This window comes from Podarcis melisellensis, assembly GCF_964234715.1.
Source record: "Podarcis melisellensis genome assembly, chromosome: 16".
Lineage (NCBI taxonomy): Eukaryota > Metazoa > Chordata > Lepidosauria > Squamata > Lacertidae > Podarcis > Podarcis melisellensis.
The window spans coordinates 17,915,310-17,939,267 of NC_138533.1; the positions used below are offsets into that span (position 1 = coordinate 17,915,310).

The 23,958-nt window shown below is 44.5% G+C and overlaps 2 protein-coding genes across 3 annotated transcripts; both read right to left on the bottom strand.

The window, feature by feature from the left end:
* Nucleotides 1-112: 112 nt before the first annotated feature.
* On the bottom strand, nt 113-22,901 carry LOC309359034 (arylacetamide deacetylase-like 3). 2 transcript variants are annotated; one of them, XM_081892466.1, is made up of 6 exons: nt 22,515-22,897; nt 20,391-20,502; nt 18,898-19,114; nt 17,854-17,917; nt 14,759-15,563; nt 113-1,811 (listed from the first exon to the last, which is right to left on the bottom strand). In XM_081892466.1, the coding sequence occupies exons 3-5, from the start codon at nt 19,022-19,024 to the stop codon at nt 14,789-14,791; spliced, it is 966 nt and encodes a 321-aa protein (XP_081748592.1). In that variant the 5' UTR covers nt 19,025-19,114; nt 20,391-20,502; nt 22,515-22,897; the 3' UTR covers nt 113-1,811; nt 14,759-14,788. The 2 variants fall into 2 exon arrangements, with proteins under 2 accessions (XP_081748592.1, XP_081748591.1); XM_081892465.1 differs by lacking the exons at nt 113-1,811; nt 20,391-20,502 and having other exon boundaries at nt 14,733-15,563; nt 22,515-22,901.
* Nucleotides 2,248-8,865, bottom strand: LOC309358888 (arylacetamide deacetylase-like 4; the record flags this gene model as incomplete). Its single annotated transcript, XM_081892156.1, has 5 exons — nt 2,248-3,029; nt 4,490-4,553; nt 5,626-5,842; nt 7,245-7,595; nt 8,776-8,865. 5 exons carry the CDS (start codon nt 8,863-8,865, stop codon nt 2,255-2,257), a joined length of 1,497 nt encoding a protein of 498 aa, XP_081748282.1. The 3' UTR covers nt 2,248-2,254.
* Nucleotides 22,902-23,958: the final 1,057 nt, after the last annotated feature.

Consider the following 23,958-nt stretch of genomic DNA (forward strand, 5'->3'; position numbering starts at 1 on the left):
AGATAAAAGAGCACAGCCAGTTACGGGCTATGCCCTGTATCCCCACGTCTGCGAGGCGGTGGTCCAGAAGATCATGATCAACCATGTCAAAGGCTACTGACAAATCTGAAAAGATGATAAAGTTTTGGGATCTAATATATAATGAACTGAATAAACTTTTAAAGTATACATTCCCTAAAAAACCAGAGGCTTTTTTATTAGGGATAATAGGGGAGGAGGTGAAAAAGGAGGATCGTAAACTATTTCAATATGCCACGGCTGCAGCCAGGATTCTTGTGGCTCAAAAGTGGAAATCACAGGAGATCCCAATGGCAATGGAGTGGCAGACCAAAGTTTTTGAGTATACAGAATTGGCTAAAATGACTTAGAAAATTCGAGACCAAAAAGGGACAAAGTTTGAAGAAGAGTGGAGTAAATTTGTTGCATACATAAGAATTAACTGTAGAAGTTTAAAAACTATAGCAGGGTTAACATAAATCCTGTGATGTGTATAGAGGGTAAATAAGAATCTGCAAGAGAAGATATAAATTAAGAAAACCGAAGCAGGGAAGGAAGGAAGTCTGGGCGTGAACTTACGCAGTGTAAATAAGACGACACAAAGTGTTGATTGCAATAAATTAAGTTTTATTTGTTTGTGAAAAAATCAATAAAAAGCATTTGAAAAAAGGGAATATTCATCTAAGCTACCCTTTAACAGAATTTTGTGTGTGTGCGGGGCGGGGTTAACCTCTGAAATTGTTCATCTGACCCATCTTTTAGCTCATAGGAGCAACTCTCGGGTATCAGGTTTGTTAGTAGTTTGTATGAGATCTTCTTGCAGTAAAGTAAGTTGCCGGACCCACCACTTAAAACACTGTTGGGAAATACATGAGTGGCCTGGTTAAAAATAATAATAATAATGCAGTGCCCTGCTAGGTTGGAGAATGGATAGTTCCATGGAGTGTCATCAATGCTTTTCTTCAAGAAAAAAATGTGCAGGTAATGTGTACACCCTTAAGTACTCCCAGGAAAAAAGCACTGATTGTCATGAAGTAACTTTGCACAGATAGATATGGTGTTCTGTTTTGACATCAGTCTGTTATTTTGTGTGTTTTTAAAATACAGTGGTACCTCAGGTTACATACGCTTCAGGTTACACACTTCGCTAACCCAGAAATAGTGCTTCAGGTTAAGAACTTTGCTTCAGGATAAGAACAGAAATCAGGCTCCGGCGGCGCAGCAGCAGCAGGAGGAGGCCCCATTAGCTAAAGTGGTGCTTCAGGTTAAGAACAGTTTCAGGTTAAGAACGGACCTCCGGAACGAATTAAGTACTTAACCTGAGGTACCACTGTATAAGATAAATTAGATGTCACAAGCATGATGTTTCCTCAGTCTCTAAAATGTTCCAATTATTTTGGCACTACAGTTATTCATTGGAATTAGCAAACACAATAGGCAATGTTGGTGACCCATTTGGACAGTTTTAACGGAGGATTGGGCCAATTCATAGAGGAGGCCATGGGTATGTTTTCCCTCCAGTACTGCATGCAGTATTAATGCTATTTGCTAGGAATTACAAGCAGGGAAACTACTCTTGCACCCAGGTCCTATTTGTGGGCATCTCAGGAGGCACCTGCTTGGTCTCTGTGAGAGTAGGATTATGGACAAAGTGGGGCAATGGCCTGGTCCAACAGAGCTTTGCTTATGTACTTACAAACACAGTGGTGATTTTAATAAATTAGCCTGACAAAACCTTGGACCTGAGTTTTTCTTTTAACTTAAGGATTCGCACAATGAGGAACAAAATTTCCCTCCACAGAAGCAGAAGACAGCTATTGGAAGATGTCAGGGAACTGCCATCGGAAGGATAGGTGGTGGAAGGGCTCACGGAGGCTAGGAGAGACTTAGCAGCCGAAGAGGGAACCAGCAGGGGGAGAGAAGGAGCTCCGAGGGAAAGTGAGTCGGAGGGATGGCTCAGAGACACTTCCAGCGAAAACAGTGGGGAGGTTCCAGGACCTCCTATAGGGACACCCACCCCTCGCCGGAAACTGTCGCGCCGAGAGTCCAGAAGATGCGTTTCCGTTAAGGAGCTCTTATGTTGGAAGAGATTCCGTAAACGCCCACTGTCGGATTCTGCCAGCGATTGAGGGAGCCATGCTTAAGGGGCTCCGTTATACACAGAGCTTTGCTAACCAGGCCAAACTCTGAGGGACTAAGCTTTTACGCACAAGCAGCTCATCATCCCATCACAGAAGACAAAGAAGGTCATTCATTTCTATAAACCTTTTAAGAACTGTATTACACTCTGCAAACATTTCTGTGTGCTCGGGAATTCAAGTGGCCCCCAACCAGCAAAGGCCATTATTCCGTGGAATCCATCTTGAACATGATACCATGTCACTGGCACACCATTGTCCTCTAGCCGCTTCTTGTACAACAGCCCATCGTCCCGGAGACCATCATATTCACAGGTTAGAATGAAAGCCTCTGGGAGCTGGCAGATTATGTCATCCTCTGCTAGAAGGGGGGCAAACATTGTCTCAGTACCTCTTTTAACTTGTTCATAAAGTTCTTCTGAAAATGGAGCAGGTTCTACAGGAACATAGCCCCTAGCTTTAAATTCTTCTGGAATGTTATCAGCATTGATCCATTTTTGGTATTTCTCTCTCAAATCAGGAGGGACATGGGCGCCTTTCAGAACTCCATCTACATTCATTGTCTTCCCAGTGAGATATGTCAAACCAACTTTGACAGTTCTTTTCCGGAACATAGGAGGAACTGAATGGTTTTGCTGATAGGATGGCAAATTGAAGTCCATTCCTTGGAGGAATGGGTAAATGAGGACCTGAGCTCGCACTCTGGGGAGGTCCTCTCTGGTCACCAGTTCTTGGCAAATGGCTGCAGCATATGTGCCTCCAATACTCTCCCCAGCAATGGCAATGCGGCTGGCGTCCACTCCATATTCCTTTGCGTTTTTCACAAAGTATATTACAGCAGTTAAACTGTCCAGTACAGGGACTGGATACGGATGCTCAGGAGCTAAACGAAACCTAAAGAGAAGGCAAGATGTCATCAGCATTCATCACTTTGCAGCATTTTCCTGCAATGGCATATATATCAAGGGTTGTACCCCTAGGGCCACATTCCTTTCTATGCAACCTTCCTGGGGGCCACATGTCAGCTGTGGGTGGGACCAGAGAGCAAAATGGAAAGCAAATGTGAACTTTCCCACTGGACAAGTAGGTTGGTTCCTACACACAGCCACACACCTTTCTCTACCCTCCAACCAAGCAAGCAAGACACATTCACACCAGTCAGATGCCACTCAAGGATGGTGCAAAAGAGGGGCAATAGTGCAGGGGTGGGGTCTGGGGTCAGAGGGGAAATGAAGTGGCCCAGAGTGCAGCATTCAGCCCCTGTGCCTGATGCTCTGCACCCAAATATAATACTAGTTCGGCATCCCATTCTCAGTGGCCGCTGGTCAAATCTGATTCCGACCATAGAGGCAGACTATAGCCAGCATAGCTAGGAGCCACTGGTAGCCTTGTACTCTGCCCAATTATTTAATCCCTTTTCAAAGCCATCCACATTGGAAGCTATCTCTGCTTTCTGTGGGAATTAGTTCCATAGTTTAACTTTGCACTGTATGGATAAGTACTTTCTTTTATCTGAATCTTCTAGCATTCAGCTTCACTGAATGTCCACATGTTCTAGAGTTCAGAGAGAGCGACAAACACAGTTCCCTAGGCCACTTTCCACATGACATGCCTAATATGACCAAGTTCTATATTTTGAATGTTTCCTTGATTTCATTTTCCATCTAAGGAAAACAACCCCAATTCTGAATCACCTCCAGTATGTCCCACCATGCCTTCCTGAGATCAGTGCTTCCCATTCTTTCTCCCCACTTTAAAACATATGGCCTTAAAGCCAAGAACTCCAGTTCACCCACCTTGGCCAGGAGGCTTCAGATCATGCACCAAAGGTGCATTTTGGCAGTGAGGGCAGCCATTGGGAGAGATGATGTCCATTACTGTCAGGAAGGCTTGCCTTGTAAAGGGCTCTGAAGCCCTGGCAAATGACACTTCTCCCATTGCCCAATGTACCACTGCTCTCACTGGATGGTAAGTGTGGCTGACGGGACAGTTGGGAACAGCTTGAGCTTATTTGCCAAAGAGAAGTTCACCTTCACTCCAGCTGCACTTTCCCTCTCAACCACAGGGCCATTTTGCCTTAGGAGAAGAATCCTAATGGCTTTTTATGGGTTGATGTGGTGGTTTTCTGTAAAAGTAGTTTAATGGCCTGATCCAGAAGAGCTCTTCTTATCATTAAAGCCAGAGGGATTGGGTCCAAAGGCATAAAAATCAAAATACAAAGGTGAACACCCATTCTAAAGGTTGGCAAATCCACTATGTTGGCAAAATCAGCTTTTTTCTGGGCTCATGTGGAAGGGTTAGAAACTGAGGGGAAATACTCTTTTTTCTGCTACAACAAGCAAGAAGATACTTACTCAGCACACATAACCACTGAGTCGGTTTGGTGGGCAATGGAACGGCAGATCATTTCAGAGGTTCCTAGTGGGGAGGAAACACATCACACACTGCCTGCTGTGAGCAATTATTTGTTACTCTCCATTACAAATTTCCTTGGTCGTTCACATTGAAATCACTGTGAGTTGAATCCACTGTGAGTTAGTCCTACTGAAAGTAAACCTGTTGAAATTAACAGATATGACCAATGCTTTCCCCCCAGGGGGTACACAAGGGTATGCAGGACCGGCACCTCTTTGTTGTTGTTGTATAAATGTGTGGCACTTACCTTAACAACTTCATGGTGAGTACTGGCACCTCTCTTTCTAGAAAAAAAGGACTGGATATGACTAATATTGCTGTGTCATAAATGTCTGTTTTTAATGTCAATGGAGGCACAGGTCAATTCTGCGTCCAGGGCAACTGTTTACCAGCTCCATATGGAATGCAGGCTGAGACCCTACCTGCCTGCAGACTGTCTCGCCAGAGTGGTGCATGCTCTAGTTATCTCCTGCTTGGACTACGGCAATGCGCTCTACGTGGGGCTACCTTTCAAGGTGACCCGGAAACTACAACTAATCCAGAATGCGGCCACTAGACTGGTGACTGGGAGTGGCCGCCAAGACCACATAGCACCGGTCTTGAAAGACCTACATTGGCTCCCAGTACGTTTCCGAGCACAATTCAAAGTGTTGGTGCTGATCTTTAAAGCCCTTAATGGCCTCCGTCCGGTATACCCGAAGGAGCGTCTCCCCCCCGTAGTTCTGCCTGGACACTGAGGTCCAGCGCCGAGGGCCTTCTTGCAGTTCCCTCACTGCAAGAAGTGAAGTTACAGGGAACCAGGCAGAGGGCCTTCTCTGTAGTAGTGCCCACCCTGTGGAATGCCCTCCCACCAGATGTTAAAGGAAAAAAACCACCTACCATATTTTTGGGGGGCATCTGAAGACAGCCCTGTTTAGGGAAGCTTTTAATATCTGAAGGACTATTGTATTTTAATATTTTATTGGAAGCTGCCCAGAGTAGCTAAGGAAACCCAGAACGTCCGCGAGTGGTGGCGGTTGTAAATAGAGGTTCTATTGTACAGTTAACCATTTCAAACACATTTCACAGAACTTACGGATGCTTCCAAACACCCCAGCACCTCCATGAAGAAAGATGATTCCTTTCCTGTTCCCAGCAGGTGATGTCTTGGGCCAGTACAGCCTCACAGGCACCCCATCAAAAACCAGGTCCTTTATGATCAGTTTGGAGTCCTTCATTATCGGAATTAATAGGCACATGGCCCTGATTATGGAATATCTATGGCAGATGCCCATTTTTTCCAGAATTCCTACCTGTTTAAAACAAAACATTTAGCATGCATAATTAGCATTAGATATTTTTTCCACTTGCAATTTTTTAATACTTAAAAAAGTATTTTGGAACCGTCTAATCCAGCCTTTAGAAATGATCATGACCAGTACTTTGACACAGGGTGAGATACCTGATACTTGGAAGACCATTCCCTGCTGAAAGGCCCATTTCTCCTTGGCCTAGGGGGCAGGGCCCAGACTCACCTTGAACAGCTAAAAGGGGATGCTGGGAGGCCAGAGGGGCATTGCTGGAACAACTCTTGGGATGTGGCAACTGGCAAAAAGTTTTAAAATCTTTAATTTTAGTTCCCCTGTTTTGTTTTTGTTGGGTTGGGGTTGGTTAAATGTCTTGTTGGGATTGGCAGCTATTTTAATTTGGGTATTATTATTATTATTATTATTATTTTATATTGATTTATATAGGTTTATTTTAGTCTGTATAAGATACGGTTTTCTTTTTGTTAATGTTTGATGTTTTATTATGCTTATATATGCTGTAAGCCACCCAGAGGAGCTGGGTAAACCCAACCAGATGGGCGGGATACAAATAATAAAATTAGTATTATTATGAGTATGCCAATATCACATTGATAGCAAAACAAGATCATGACCCAGCTCAAGTCAATAATTATAGACCTATTACTTTGCTTAATTGTAATTATAAATGGTTTGCGGCAATATTAGCAAGAAGACTCAAACAAGTGTTAGGAAACTTAATACATGAAGACCAGATAGCATTTCTGCCGATGAGGCAGTTAAAAGATAATGTTGCAATTGTATTAAATGCTACTGAATATTTTGAAAAAAGAAATGATTAGCAATTACCCATGATTTTTCTAGATGCAAAGAAAGTGTTTGATAATTCACTGGGCAACAATTTTTTACTTTTTGAATGTTGTCTAGATTTCTACAACTGATTTAGGGTATTTTTCCACTGCTGAATCAGGAAATGGCATCCGTTTCTCTCCATCAGGTCAGGTTTACTGTAAACTAAATGGTGGGCATTGATAAAGGTAAGTACACGTAAATTGCATGTTGCTTCACCATTTTTCAAACTTCAGGGCTTGAACTTCCGTTTCTTGGAACTCCAGGAATGCTCAGCGGCAGGGAGGTCTCTCTTCAGAGTCCAACAGTAGTCAGCCATCATGACTGCGTCCCAGCGACCCTGATACCTGGTCTCCATCTCTTTCATGTCCTGATGGAATCTCTCCCCCTGGTCATCACTCATAGAACCCAGTTTCTGAGGAAACCGGTCCATATGTGAAAATAGGTAGTGCATCTTGACGCTCATGTTGCAGCCCAGGTTTCTGAAAGCAGTCAGCATGTTGTTGACAAGTTCTGCGTGGTTTCTGGCCTTATTGTTGCCAAGAAAGATCTTCACTACCAGAACAAATGTCTTCCACCCTTCCAGTTCCACTTCGTTCATTGACTTTCCGAACTCTGAATCTCTGATGAGCTGTCGGATTTGAGGACCGTCAAAGATGCCAGCTTTCAACTTCTCCATGGTCAATCCTGGAAAAGCCTGGCACAAGTAAGTGAAGCAGTCACCATCCTTGTCCAGAGCCTTGGTGAACTGCTTGATTAAGCCAAGCTTGATGTACAGCGGTGGGAAGAGTATTCTGTCTCTGTCCACCAGAGAATCATTGAAAGTAGTGGGCAGCAGAGGGCGGAAGATGAAAAATTTTGACCAGATATCAAAATTTACTTGAACGGAAATCACTTTTATGATGATCTCCTATTGAAGCCAGTGCACTAAGGAAATTAAACATCCAAGAGAATTGGGGTACTTATAGAGACATACTGTTTTTTTCTGGTAATGCATGTAAAATGAAAAAGTTAGAAGAAATTCAAAAATGGGTATCAGATTGGTTTCAATATTTTCAAATGAATTAGCATTTTTAAAAAGAATTATTCTAAATCATTTTATTGACTCTAAAGGGTTGCAGTCCCTTTTATAGAGGTGTCTTCATCCCCATGATATATGTAAAATATACTTACTAGTGCCAATCCATATCCCATTAAGAAATCGTGAAGCAATATTATTGGGCGATAGGACAGTCCTCGAGGCAGGTGGGTCCTGGTAAGACGATAAGAAACTCCCCACACTAACAGCAAGAGATGAATGAAAATCGTTGTATATAATATCAGTATCCACAGAGTTTCACCAAACGCCATTTCCCTTAAACTCAGAGGCACAGAGACAAGGACTTCGCCTTGGCCAACGCTGGTGGCTTTTATAGGAGAACAATCTATGCCATGTGGAAAAGAACACCCTAGGCCAACCCATATAATTCTCGGTTGAGAAGAAAAGAAATAGCTTAATGATCCAGTAAGACATTGCAGCTATCCTGGATTCCTGAAAGACACTGTTGTTCCTCACACAGGGTGTGGATACGCGTTGGTGGGTGTGAATTTGCCTATCTTCTCCTCCCAAGGGAAGGCGTGCATAGGAGTTTGCCTGCCCTCCCACACAAAATCATTGTGCCTCTTCCCTCCCTGAGGAGTTTATCAGGGATAATTAAAAGGGGCGGCACAACGATACAGGAGGGGCTGGCTGGCACGACACTGCAATGGCATCCTCCCAACCGGAGGGTCACTGCAACTTTCCAGAACAGTGTGGTGAGGAAAGAGGTTTGGCGCTGTGCAGGCTGACCAATGGGAGCCAATCCCACCCAGTCTATTGCTCCACTTTTCATTTATAAAGTCCATTTGTTTATTTATTTATTTATTTATTTATTTAAGCTTCCTCTGCTTCCTCTACTCTTGGACCCATTGATGGCCTCTTGCTGAACTGATACAAAGAGGGGAGTTGAAATACAATGGGATTTAGTTCATTCATTTATTTATAAAAGCTTCCTCTGCTGTTGGACCCATTGGTCATTTGCTGCAACAATACAAAATGGAAGCATCCTGACTTTCTTGGTTGAAGGAATGGAGAACATTAGAGAATTCACATATTCTAGACTTAGAAGGCCATGATAATATTTTTGGTTGGCACGCTTCATTATGGTATGAAAAGGTGAAAGTACATAAAGGATTTATAAATCATATAATTAGGGGGGGGTTGTATAGAATATGGGATAAATAGAAGCATTTATCAGAGGGGAACCTCTTTGGCTCTCAATGTTGGAAATTATAGAGGTAAAGAAAAAGAATATTATTATTATAAATAATAATTGAATTTATATACCACCCTATACCCAGAGGTCTCAGGGCGGTTCACATAAAAGGATTACAATATTATAGAATGGTGGACAGCTTACAAAAAAATATTAAAACAAGTGGGAGGAAAGTATAAATTTATAAAAAAATAAGGAATTATCAGGAAAACTAACAACAAGAATACAATATCATCATTTGAATGGAGTATTTCAGAAAGATAGGCTACAAGGGTCTGGGGAACAAATATCACAACTGGAGAGAGACCTGTTAGAAGGGAATGTAAAAGTGATGTCTATAATGTATAAAATATTATTGGAATGGGAGACAAAGGATGAGGAAGTAAAATCCCCAATGATACATTGTGCAATAGAAATTGGTCATAATACAGACATGGAAGCATGGGGACGATTGTGGAATGTGGATGTAAAATTTACAGCATGTTATGGTTTAAGAGAAAACTATATGAAAATAAACTATCAATGGTATCTAACCATTGGCAAAAATGGCAAAAATGTATAAATCTAAATCAAATAAATGTTGGAAATGTAAAGAGGAAGAAGGTTCTTTTTATCATATGGTGGTCTTGTAGTAAGGTTAAAGCTTACTGGGAAATGATACATCATGAATAGAAAATATGTTTAAAATAATGTTTATAAAAGCCCAGAAGCTTTTCTTTTGGGAATTATAGGGACAGAACTACCTAAACTGTATAGAAACTTGTTCGTGTATGCTACTACAGCAGCAATAATGCTACTTGCCCCAAAATGGAAAGAAGTAGAAGTCCCAGCAAAGGAAGAATGGATACAGAAAGGAAGAAAGGAATATGCAGAAATGGCAAAACTTACCAGAAAAATAAAAAACCCAGATAACAAACTTTTTATAAAAGAATGAAAATGGTTTATTGAATATTTACAGATACATTGTAAACAGAAAAGAACATTGGCAGGATTATTGTTACAACCTGCAGTTTCAAAAGAGTATATATTTAAAGTAGAAGAATAAATTAAGTTAATTTGAATATGCAGAAGATATTAAAAATAAATATCCCTTCCTCTCTCTCTCTCTCTCTCTCTCTCTCTCTCTCTCTCTCTCTCTCTCTCTCTCTCTCTCTTTCTCAATGTGAAGTCCCAAAATTGTCCCATCATAACTCCAGGCAGATGTTGCTACATAATATCTGCTTGAGTTTGAAGATTTAGCAACGAGAAACATCTGTGCAAAAAGCTAAGCCAAGTCCTTTGGAGTGCAATGGGTCCATTTCATTATACCCACATTAGACAGAATTGTAGTCAAACCCAGATCCCCAGACACACAAAAGGCAAGACATTATGCTGCTCTCTCCATATCAGGCCAACAAGCAAGAAGATGTCTTTGGATCTCACCATCCTCTGGTCACTTGAATTCAAACTTTGAGCTGCCAAGGAGAACCTTGAAATGTCATCCAGGCCAATAAGTCAGTGAACAAACAGTTGCAAGCTGTATATCAAGAGCAGGTGTGAAGAAGTGGGTGGTCAGGGCAGCCCTCTGCTGCACCCTATCTGCAGGGGGCTCTCAGAGAAGGACTGACCATCCTAAGGTCCAGCTGGGAAGGGCAAGGGTGTCTATAAAAAAGGTAAAGGGACCCCTGACCATGAGGTCCAGTTGTGGCCGACTCTGGGGTTGCGGCGCTCATCTCGCTTTACTGGTCGAGGGAGTCAGCGTACAGCTTCCGGGTCATGTGGCCAGCATGACTAAGCCGTTTCTGGCGAACCAGAGCAGTGCACGGAAACGCCGTTTACCTTCCCGCCAGAGCGGTCCCTATTTATCTATTTGCACTTTGACGTGTTTTTGAACTGCTAGGTTGGCGGGAGCTGGTACCGAGCAACTGGAGCTCACCCCGTCGCGGGGATTCGAACCGCTGACCTTCTGATCGGCTCTGTGGACAGCGCCACTCGTGTCTCAAGGGTATCTATACCCTTCACAAATTAGGGCCATGATACCTGAAGGAATTCCGCACGTGGGCCTATTCAGATCAGACGTGCACACCTGAAAACAGACTGGGATCTATCCAGGCCCAGATGAGATATGGATCTGTTGCCAAGTGCCAATCTATGTCCCAAGAGTCACTATTGGTACTAACTGAAGTTTCAGAATTGAACTCCTTGCATAACACATTGCAGAAATCCAAATGGAAGGTTGCCAGTGTTAATTCTGAGATCAGGATAAAGCTGCAGGCCAGCATTTATTCGTCCTCCCCGCAACCCCACCCCGCTCCTCTTTCTCCATTTGCTCTCCTTTCCCCCTGCTTCCTCAGCACTTCCCTCCATCTGCAGCAGGCTGCTTCTTTCTGTCCCCCTCCGTCTTTCTATCCAGTGGCAGCAGGATGCCTGGAGCTGAGAAGGAAGGTGAGGAGCCGCCCCGGGTGTCACCACTGAGGGGGGTGACAAAATACCGCGCGGCACTCATCGTGGCACCTGCAGTGCGCCCAAGTCATGCGTCTCGTTTGCGCTTCCCAAAGGTTCGCCCGCTGCCTCTCCCCCAGATGTAGGGTGGTTGAGTGGGAGGAAACAGGCTCCTGAACACGCCACCCCAGGTGCCCGAGCGGCTTCCTCCACCGCTGCAGACAAGTACGCCCAAAGGGAGAGGGGAGTCCCAGAAGCAGCGGAGATGTATGGCTCCTAGAGGTGCATAGATAATAAGGCAGAAAGTCAATTATTTTTAAATATATATATATAATTTTTATTAGTTTTTTTTAACATATCATTTTCAACAGTAATTAAACATACTTTTACATCTTATTCAAATTTTTGACTTCCATCAATCCTGTCTGAAAAATTTCCAATCTAATCTCTCAGTATGTATTTCTTATCTTCCCTATTACATTTCAAACTCATAACCAATATCTTTATCTTTTTCTACTTTGTAACACTTAATATATTTCTCCTTACAAAACTTCTTGTAGTCCTACTAACGTAATTTGTTGATTACAGTTGCTCTTCAAATAATTCATATACGTCTTCCAATCTTCTGTAAATCTCTGGTCCCACAGGTTTCGAATCCTTCCTGTCATTTTGCCCAATTCTGCATAGTCCATCAATTTCGGCTGCCATTCTTCTTTTGTCAGAATTTCTTCTTGTTTCCATTTCTGGGCTAACAATACTCTTGCCGCAGTTGTTGCATATAAAAACAATTTAGCAGAAAGTCAAATTAATGAGATGTTGAAAGGAAGCCTGGTACAAAGTAATTAGCTTTCTAGCCACATATATTTACCAGAATAAAATTGTCCTCGCCATTGTATATAACTCCACAATTAACACAAAAACACGGATTAATTGCTGGGATTATAACCACTTTACCTTCTTATTTTTGTTTTGATTATGACTAGCAGTAATGTAGCAAAAGGCTGGTAAAGTATAACTCAGACAAACTGGGCCCTTCAGGTGTTTTGAGACTACAGTTCCCATCATCCCTGACCACAGGTCCTGTTAGCTAGGGATGATGGGAGTTGTACTCCTAAAACAGCTGGAGGGCCGAGGTTGCCTATGCCTGGCATAATTAATTGCATGTGAGCTGCGACCCTTTTACCCTTACTTGTGAGTAAACTTTAAAACCAATGTCATACATTTCTGAGTAAGTGTACCGAGTAGGACAACGCACTATTAGGATTCAACACGCCCGGTCATTTGGAGATAGAGAGTGGGGGGAGAGGCCTCTTGAAGAGAGGATAATAAATCAAACAGCAGCATTTCAGAGCATTTTTACACCGACCTGGAAACTCGCCCGTTGCTTCGGGGCAACAATTTCAGTCAGTGGTGGAGTTAGCTGAACAGACGCCCAGAGCAGCAGCCATGCCGTGCACCTGGGGGGGGCAGGGCGACCTGGGCGGCGCGCTGTGATCTGCTGTGGGCAGTGGTGGCAACTCGAGCCGCTGCACATGGGGCAGCAGGGCGAGCCCCCTACAGTGTGCCTTTTTGTCACCCCACCTCAGAGATGACACCCAGGGTGGGCTTCCACCACCGCACCCCCCTTCCTACGCCCCGGATGCCTCCTAATAATAAAAATGAAGCCTCGTGTCTGTGTTTAGGTGCTTCCACTCCCACCCCCTTTCCTTGCCTTCCGGGTGCAGGTGGACTCTTCTTCTTTTTATATATATATATATATAATATTTATTAAGGTTTTCAATATGAATACAAAGATAACACACAGTATAACATATATCATAACATATTTTCACAACTTCTTTGGACTCCCTCACGTCTCCCGCTCCCACTTTCATCATAAAAAATTTTTTTACCAGCAATTTATCATCTTGTTTGCATTCTTATGTCCCACAAACTTAATTTGTAATCTAATAGTTCTCCAAAAGGTTTATATTTCCTCATCTCACTTATCTTCCTAATTCTATCTAGTTTAATGGTGCTCAATTATTTATGATTTAGCAACCTACTTAACATTCAGCCAAATTACAATGTTTTTGTAAATACAGGTGGACTCTTCTTCAAACTGGCTTTGCCCAAGGAAAGTTCCCCGTTTCCCCTCCCCACCTCCTCTCAGCCTTCCCAGGACCAATACCAAGCTGCTCTAAGGGACAGCAGCATCGCGTTTTCAGATTTGGGCCAGCCTCCCACCCTCTATAAGGGACACGGGTGGCGCTGTGGGTTAAACCACAGAGCCTAGGGCTTGCCGATCAGAAGGTCAGCAGTTCGAATCCCCGCGACGGGGTGAGCTCCCGTTGCTCGGTCCCTGCTCCTGCCAACCTAGCAATTCGAAAGCACGCCAAAGTGCAAGAGTTACCTTCCCCCAGCGGGAAGGTAAACAGTATTTCCGTGCGCTGCTCTGGTTCGCCAGAAGCGGCTTAGTCATGCTGGCCACATGACCCGGAAGCTGTACTCTGGCTCCCTCGGCCAATAAAGCGAGTTGAGCGCCGCAACCCCAGAGTCGGCCACGACTGGACCTAATGGTCAGGGGTCCCTTTACCTTTTACCCGCCCCCTACCCTGCTTTTCCCAACCTGTAGAAGGACCAGACTCCAGTTTCTCACCTCTTGATCCCTCCGCAAAGCTTTTTCCCCACCCTCCACTCTCCCCCACTGAAGTTTTCTAAATCCGGCCCGCAGACGGTCTGGGAACCAGCATGTTTTTACATGAGTAGAATGTGTCCTTTTATTTAAATTGCATCTCTGGGTTATTTGTGGGGCATAGGAATTTGTTCACCCCCCCCTCAAAATATAGTCCGGCCCACCACATGGACAGTGTACTAGCCCCCTGCGAAAAAAGTTTCCTGACCCCTGCTAAGTACCTCTGTGATGGACAGCAAAGCCAGACCAGAGTTTGGTGATGCAGTCCCTCAGAATTCCAGCAGAGGGCTGGAGCCTCTCTGAATGAGTACTAAGCAGAGTGGGAGGAGAAAAATAAAAGGAGCAGTTTCTGAGGGAGTTTTTAGACTGGGCTTGGTTTGAGTGTCTTGGGAGAGTTTTATGTCAGGGGCTAGCTGGAGGGCTGACTTTGAGCCAGGAGAAGTAGCAGCTGTGTGGATACAGCCTACATGGGTCTCATTCCAGTCAGGAGGGGAGAGATCTTCTAGAAAGAGAAGACTCCTAAACCAGTAGCAAGGGGTGTGGCAATCCTCAGGGTCTGTTATACTATTTACTTCAATAAGAGTATGTAAACGCAGTCAGTAACATTGGAAGATAAGGGCAGATCAAGGACGGCACACAGGAAGTCACTTACACAGAATTTCCCTCCACAGAAGCAGAAGGCAACCATTGGAAGACAAAGAAGGTCATTCATTTCTATAAATCTTTTAAGAACTGTATTACACTCTGCAAACATTTCTGTGTGCTCGGGAATTCAATTGCCTTCAAACCAGCCATGGCCATTATTGCATGAAATCCATCTTGAACATGATACCATGTCACTGGCACACCATTGTCCTCTAGCCGCTTCTTGTACAACAGCCCATCGTCCCGGAATCCATCATATTCACAGGTTAGAATGAAAGCCTCCGGGAGCTGGCGGATTATGTCATCCTCTGCTAGAAGGGGGGCAAACATTGTCTCATAACCTCTTTTAACTTGTTCATAAAGTTCTTCTGAAAATGGAGCAGGTTCTACAGGAATATAGCCCCTAGCTTTAAATTCTTCTGGAATGTTATCAGCATTGATCCATTTTTGGTATTTCTCTCTCAAATCAGGAGGGACATGGGCGCCTTTCAGAACTCCATCTACATTCATTGTCTTCCCAGTGAGATATGTCAAACCAAAACTGACAGCTCTTTTCCGGAACAAGGGAGGAACTGAATGGTTTTGCTGATAGGATGGCAAATTGAAGTCCATTCCTTGGAGGAATGGGTAAATGAGGACCTGAGCTCGCACTCTTGGGAGGTCCTCTCTGGTCACCAGTTCTTGACAAATGGTTGCAGCAAAAGTGCCTCCACTACTCTCCCCAGCAATGGCAATGCGGCTGGCGTCCACTCCATATTCCTTTGCATTCTTCAGAAAGTGTATTACAGCAGTTAAACAGTCCTGTACAGGGACTGGATACGGATGCTTAGGAGCTAAACAAAATCTAAAGAAAAAACAAGATATCATCATCATTTGACATCATACTTGGGGCTGAGGTACCTTCAGCACCCCCAAGGAGGCTGGGTCCCCCTAAGCTGATTGACATTTCCATTCAAATGGTTATGTGCTCCACGTCATGTGATCATTTAGGCAATATGGGACTTACCGTTGGGGGAGGGCAATATTTACTCAAGTTGGCACCCCTGCCTTCACGCAAGCAAGACAAATTCCAGTCAGGCAGATGCCACTCAAGGAGGGTGAAAAAGAGGGGCAATGGTGCAGAGGTGGGGGTCTGCGGTGATTTCAGAGTGAAGAAGAGGAGTTTGGATTTGATATCCTGCTTTATCACTACCCCCTACCCTGCTTTTCCCAACCTGTAGAAGGACCAGACTCCAGTTTCTCATGGGACGCGGTGGCCCTGTGGGTAAAACCTCAGTGCCTAGGACTTGCTGATCGTAAGGTCAGCGGTTCGAATCCCCGCGGCGGGGTGAGCTCCCGTTGTTTGGTCCCAGCTCCTGCCCAGTTAGCAGTTTGAAAGCACCCTTAAGTGCAAGTAGATAAATAGGTACCGCTTTATAGCGGGAAGGTACCGGTAAATGGCGTTTCCGTGTGCGGCACTGGTGCTGGCTCACCAGTGCAGCTTCATCACGCTGGCCACGTGACCCGGAAGCGTCTTCGGATGGCACCGGCTCCTGGCCTCTTAGGTGAGATGAGCGCACAACCCTAGTCAGTCAAGACTGGCCCATACGGGCAGGGGTATCTTTACCTTTACCTTTAAGGAGTCTCAAAGTGGCTAACATTCTCCTTTCCCTTCCTCCTCCACAACAAACACTCTGTGAGGTGAGTGGGGCTGAGAGACTTCAATGAAGTGTGACTAGCCCAAGGTCACCCAGCAGCTGCATGTGGAGGAGCAGGGAATCGAACCCGGTTCACCAGATTACGAGTCCACTGCTCTTAACCGCTACACCACACTGGCTCTTCAGGGAGAACTGAAGAGGCCTGGAGTGGAGCATTGAGCCCCAGTGCCTGAGGTTTTCCATGATAATATAATGCTAGTTCACATCCTGTTCTCAGTGGCCAGTGTTCAATCATTGGAGAAACTCACAATCAGAACATGAGTCTTGTGGTACTCTTCCCTCCCACAGCTTCCAGCAACTGGCATTCAGTTCAGCAACTGTCTCCACCTGCAAAGGCAGGCTATAGCCATCATGGCTAGTAGCCACTGGTAGTCTTATACCGTGTGCATTTGTTTAATCCTCTTTTAAAGCCACCCAGTTGGAGGCCATCATTGCCTCCTGAGGGAACAAGTTCCACAGCTTAACTACACACTGCGTAAAGAAGTACTTTCTTTTAGGTGAATCTTCTAGCATTCAGCTTCATCGAATGTCCACATGTTCTAGAGTTAAGAGAGAGGGACAAAAACATTTATCTACCGTATTTTTCGCCCTATAGGACGCACCGTCCCATAAGGCGCACCAAGTTTTTTGGGGGGGGAATAAAGGGAAAAAAATTATTTCTCCTCCAGGAGCGGGGCTGGGGTGGGGGAGGCCTGAGCTTCCCCCGACCCCAGTCCCCAAACAGGCAGCTCTCTGCAAGCCGTGGGAGCCCAGCGCTGGCTCCCGCTGCTTGCGGAGAGGTCCGCGAAGCCTGGAGAGTGAGAGGGGTCGGTGCGCACTGACCCCTCTCGCTCTCCAGGCTTAAGCGAAAGCCTGCATTCACCCCATAGGACGCACACACATTTCCCCTTCATTTTTGGAGGGGGAAAAGTGCGTCCTATAGGGCGAAAAATACGGTAGTTTTATGTAAGAGTAGTTTGATGTTCCTTATATGACGCCTTGGAAGGAGTTTTGTCTGAAAGGCAGGATAGAGATAATCCCAACAGATAGAACTAGCATAGATTGAGAAGCCATATCAGCCTCTCATGGTGGATAAGGTTATCCATGAATACTAGTCACAAGGCGGATGGGCCATCTCCACTATCACAGGCAGTAATGCTTCTGAATATCAGATGATGTACGTTGCACCTGGGAGCAGTGCTCCTGTGTCTGGGTCCAGCTTGTGGGCTTTTCATTGGGATATTTGGTTGGCCACCGTGAGAACAGGATGTTGGGCCCCCTTTGGCCTGATCCAGCTTCTTATGCTTAAAGCCAGAGGGACTGGGTCCAAAGGCATAAAAATCAAAATACAAAGGTGAACACCCATTCTAAAGGTTGGCAAATTCACGATGTTGGCAAAATCAGCCGTTTTCTGGGCTCATGTGGAAGGGTTAGAAACTGAAGCGTGAAGATACTTACTCAACACACATAACCACCGAGTCGGTTCCATGGGCAAGCGAATGGCAGATCCTTTCAGAAGTTCCTGGAAAAAGGCACACAACCTTTAACAAGTTTTTTTTTGGCAACAACTAAGCTGAACTGAACCCTTTATAAATGGGGCATCACTAGTTGAAAACCATTATGTACATTTTGTTCCCTCCTGATCAGCAGTTTCAATGGGTAAAACTCAGAACAGAACCAAAAAATCCATTCTTTTAAAGCAAGGTGTGCTAGGAAGGTGTGCCTTCGTTTCATATCGTCAGGTGCCTTTGGCTAATTAACCAATAGACGGCCTTTTAAACTGTGTGTAGGCACAGGTTGTTGACATTGTTTGTTGTTATTCTTTGTATTGTTATAGATTTGGGGGGAGACCACCCTAAACCTTAGAAATTAATAAGTGGTAGGATTTTGATTATTATTTGGAGCAGGCATAGGCAAACTCCGGACCTCCAGATGTTTGGGACTACAGTTCCCATCCTCCCTGATCACTGGTCCTGTTAGCTAGGGATATGGGAATTGTAGTCCCAAACATCTGGAGGGCCGGAGTTTGCCTATGCCTGATTTGGAGTATTGAAGGGAAGATTGGAGGCCAGCGGAAAAAACACTTTCCAAGTCAGTGCCTCACTTGGATAGAGGCCTTAACATGAAAAAGGGGCTGGTGGCACATATGCGAGGAATTCTTGGGCCTGAGCAGAAAGAGGTTGTCAGACTCATGGCAATGGGGGGGGGGGGTTGAGTTTTCAGGAAAAGAGTGTCTTTAGAGCGGTGTTTCCCAAGCTTGGATCTCCAACTGTTCTTAAACTACAATTCTCATCATCCCATACTACTGGTTTGGCAGAGAGTGGAGGTGGTACCCAACTTTTGTAGCAGTATTCATAAAGATAAAATTAAAAACCCAGAGGCAGCACAAACCACCCCCACCCCTCCATAGCAAACATTTCATGACCTTTACATTAAAGTATCACCCCAAATTCTCTACAAACAACAAAGAGAACCATTTCAAAAACATTTCAAAGAACTTACGGATGCTTGCAAATAGTGCAATCCCTCCATGAAGAAAGATGATTCCTTTCCTGTTCCCAGCAGGTGATGTCTTGGGCCAGTACAGCCTCACAGGCACCCCATCAAAAACCAGATCCCTTGTGATCATTTTTGGGTCCTTCACTTCCGGAATGAGTAGGTTTAGGATCCTGAGTATGGAATATCTATGGCAGATGCCCAGTTTTTCCAGAATTCTTCCCTGTTTAAACCAAACCATTTAGCATTTTAAATCAGAATTAGATATATGTATTGCATATATGTATTGCCTATGGAACAGAAACCGTGCATGGGAGATGACTGCGCTGTTTATCCTTTCCTTCCTCTTGGGATGGAAAATTATTCTCTTTGAGCAGCCCAGAAGTGAAGCCCCTGCCCACTCTCCTTTCCTAGTATGCTTCCTGTTATTTCAAACCTTAAGACGCAACACAAATTGGGGGTATTCAGTGCTAGTACTACTCAGGATAAATCCACTGGAGTGCATAAGAACCTAAGCAGTGTAGGAGTACAAATATCCAGAGTGTGGGGATCAGATGGGATTACTATGAGGAATTATAAAATATGCCTCAAGCCATTGTGTCAGCTGTGAAAGCATGGTGTTGAGTGGGTTTAATTCATTGACAGTAATTTCTGATCAAATCCCACAACCCTCTGCATCTCTGGCCATTTCCTCTACTGTCCATTTCTCTCTGCTTGCGTACACAGCCCAGCTGCCAGTTGCTTTGCCAGGCATCACAGCTGTCAACCGTCCCCTATTTGGCGGGAAACTCCCTTATCCCAGCGCTGTTTCCCGCTGCTGTCCTGGATTGATGATGTCCCGTAAATTTCCCCGGTTTCAAAGGAAGCGGCTCCTCTCCCTCCCTCCCTGCCAGCCAGGGAGGAAGGAGGCTCCAACTGTGTTGCTTGGCTGTGTTGCTCACCCAATAAGGACTCTAAGAACGACTGGGGGATGGAGCTTGCATGCCTTGTGCCGATCAAATCGGCCGCGTTGCCTGGGGACTCGCCTTTGCTCAGCGCTTCCCAGGGGAGAGGTGACGGTGTGGTAATATTGAGGCTTGGAAGTGAGCAATAGCCCCGGCGCAGCTGGTCTGGGAAACGGAGAAAGGTCTTCTTATGGAAAGTAACTGCAGCACTTACCAAGCAACGGTCAGGAGGGCGGAATGAGAAGCAAGGAAAGGTGGGGGGCCACCAGGGGGCGCATTGGAAGATGTCCGACAATAACATCTCTCCGACCCACACGAGGCAATTAAGAGGCTGATATGGGAGTATGCAGCCTCCCTTACTCCCCCAAGGGAATGGGGGGGGACTGCTTTGCCAGCTGTGCTCATAATTCACTCCCGGATTCGAAAGAAGGGGGTGACCGGGCACTTGGCACAAAGCCCTTGGGTGGGGCCGCTCTCCCGGACGCTGTTTCTGATCGCGCACTGGTTTGCATTACTTCGAAATATATAATTGGATAAAGAAGCAAATGCACATACTTCAAGTGAAGATCAGGTGTAAAGACTGCTCATTAATGGGATCTCTGTGCGGAGCGACAGGCTGGACAATAAATCAAGTGAAGACTCATCATTAAAAGACTGGTATTTCGGACTGAAATGGAAAGGGGGGAGGAAAAAACTTTTCTTTTTTTGTCTTATGTGAGTACCCAATAATGCTCCCTCCCAGAGAGAAAGAATCGTTGCAAATTACTAATCACAAGCTGGAGATTAAAAAGCTGTGTGGAAATGAATTATTGAGCAAAGAGAGGCTGGTGGGAATATCGGGAATGGAAGGAAAGCTTTGTGACGCAGTTTCAAATGGAGATTCGTCAAGTCGGCCTGCCCACAGGAGGACGGGGGGAGGAGGACCGTGGTCATCGGAATGTGAATGTATGGTTATCGGAATGTGAATTTGACCTGGCAGGGCTCCCTGAGATACAGATTCGCAGGCCGGTAGAAATCACGGACAAACTGTATGAATGTTTTTTATGGAGCTGTGGAAATGGTGGCTGTCCTTTTTGTGATATGGCTCCTGGAGAGTTTAAAATCCACACAGGATATGTTTGTTTTCAACCCGCTTGTGAAGATTATCAGAGATCGTAAAGAAAGGAATATATGATTACAGTAAGAAGATGAGGAAAACAATAAGGAGACTATCAGGACAGAACTGGATAGAACTGTGAAATTAAAGCAGCAGCAAGAGCAATATTTGGATCCCTTTTGGAGCGCGACATATGGGTACCCCCAATAAAATTTTAAAAATTTGGCTGTATAATTTGGAACTAATGTGATTTGGAATTAATGTGATTTGATTGGCCTGTTAACAAAAATTATTTACAAAAAAAAAAGAGAAGCAAGGAAAGGTTATGTTGGGATCCACCTCTGAATTACCTGATGCAATTTGCCAGGAAGGCCACTGGGTGGCAGTACATTACAAGAGACCGAAGCAAAATGACTGAAACATGAAAAGAGGGTGTCACGATTGTTTGCAAGGGCAAAAGCCAACCTACAGATTAGCTGAGCTCTTTACTTTGGGAGCTGTGATCCCTTATTCCGGCTGCAGATCCCTTATTTTCAAATCTGAAAGTTGACAGCTATGCCAGGCATGCATCCTGGGCTGTGAAAGATAGTGGGCAGGTTCTTTTGATGTAGCTTTTCTGATATGTTAATTTTAGGATGTTAATCTTAGGGCTGGGAAATAGATCTCACATGAAGGTGATAATGATCCCTGTCCTCCTGGTGTCCTTCTTATCATTTATATTGCTTGTTTGTGACTTCCGGGGTTGCTGGATGCACTCCTTTGTAGGAGTTCTGTTTTGTTTACCCCAGAAATATGCATGCTAACAGTAATTAGTTTTTGTAGGTTAACTTTGTCCCCACGTGGGGTTTGTTGAAATGCTCAGAGGAAATCTGATTGATTCTTCCGAGCACGGTGACAAAAGTTCTTTTGTGAATAAAACGACCTGGGCTGGAGGGTGGACAGGAATTATTATTATACACAACCAGTCTTGCTGGTTCAAGCCTCTGTGTGTATTTTCATAATCAGAGTTCAATCCTTCCTTTACTTTGGGAACGCCTCAAAGCAGAGCCTGCTGGATTAGGACCCATCTACTCCAACATCTTGCAGTTGTCAACCAGGTGCCCCAATGGGAAACCCACAAACCCGGACTCAAGCACAGGAGCTCTCTCCCCTCCTGTGTTTTCCAGCAACTGGTGTTCAGAAGCATTGCTGCCTCCATCTCTAGAGCCAGAGCTGGTTAATAAGCATCCACGGCTATTGCCTCCATGAATTTCTCTATTTCACGTTGGAAGCTATTCAACTTGGCAGCCATCACTGCCTCTTGTGAGAGTGACTTCCATGGATTGAATATATTATGTGTGAAGAAGTCCTTTCTTCTATCTGTCCTGAATCTTCCAACATTGAGCTTCATTGGATTGTCTACAAGTTCTAGTGTTGTGAGAGACGGAGGAAAACCTTTCTCTCTCTATTTTCTCCATAATCTTAAACATTTCTATCACGTCGCCTCTTACTTGCCTTTTCTCTAAACTAAATTATTTCAAATGTTGCAGCCCTTTTTAGAGAGGTGTCGCTTGATCCCTGTAATATATGTAAAATAAACTTACCAGTACAAATCCATATCCCACTAAGAGATTTGAAAGTATCAATGGTGCAGCACGGCTCATTCCTCGAGGCACATGGGTCCTGGCAAGAGTATAAGAAACTCCCCACACTAACAGCAAGAAATGAATGAAAATAGTTGTATATAATATCAGCATCCACAGAGTTCCACCAAATGCCATTTCCCTTCAACTCAGAGGCACAGAGACAAGGACTTCGCCTTAGACAATGCTGGTGGCTTTTATACAAGAACAGTCGATGTCACCTGCAAGAGAACATCCTCGGCCAACCCACTTAATCTCTCAGCTGAGAAGAAAACAAATTGTTTAGGAATGTGGTAATATCGTGCAGGCTAACCATAGACTTGCTTAACAGCTTATCTTTAGAATGACTTGTGGTTAGAATGCCCGAAAACAGGCTGGCTGACAGTTGAAATAGACACATGCTTCAGCAAATATAGAGCTTGTTTATGCCCAGGGGTTGTCAGTATGTGGCTTTATTGCTTGAGTCAATGTGTAAAAGCATAGGAACACAGACCAAAGAAGGAGGAAAGAAATTAGGAGGAATGGTCATCAAATTCAGAGTAATGGGAGATGTCAACAAAGGGGGAGGGATTTTAGTATTTTAATTGGGAAGATGTGATAGGCTGTAAACCCTGAACATACCCAGCCAATGGGGAAACAGGAGGGAACCTGCCTCGGGTATAAGGGATATAAGCCTCAGTCTTACTATTTTTGGGTGTGTCTGCTTTTGGACACCTGATCTTGCAAGTACGTTATTTTGTAATCGATAAACTCTCTGCTGCTTATTAATTTTGTTCAGATTTTGAGGATCTCACACCCACGTCTAACATTTCTCACACAGGGTGTGAGTGTATGTTCGTTGGTGTGAATTTGCCTAAACTCCCCTGTCAAATGCCAATCAATGTCCTGCAGTCATTATTAGCACTAGCTCAGGTTTCCAGACCATTTCCAAATTCAACTCCTTGCATAACACGTTGCAGTAATCCAAATGGAAGGTAGTCAGTGTTGATTTGTCCTCAAAATAATGGTGCAGGCCAGCACCTAATGCCATGACACCATAGGGTGGAGGTGATGAGCGCAAGGAAGGAAAGCCAACATTGCTGTGGTGTTGCGTTCGCAAAGTAAAGGAAGGATTGAACTCTGATTAATAAGAATACACACAGAGGCTTGAACCAGCAAGACTCTGGGAAGGGTGCGTACAATCGTGTCTCTCTATGCTTGTCCGTGTTTTTTTCGCAGCCCCCCCCCCCAGATAGTTTTATTCACAAAAAAGCTTTTTACACAGTGTTTCTAAGAACCAATCATATTTCTTCTGAGCATTTCCACAAACCCACGTGGGGACAAAGTTAGATCAAATGAAATTATTTTAACTACAAAGACTACTACTCTGAGCATGCATACCTAATCTGAGAGTAAATAAAAGAGG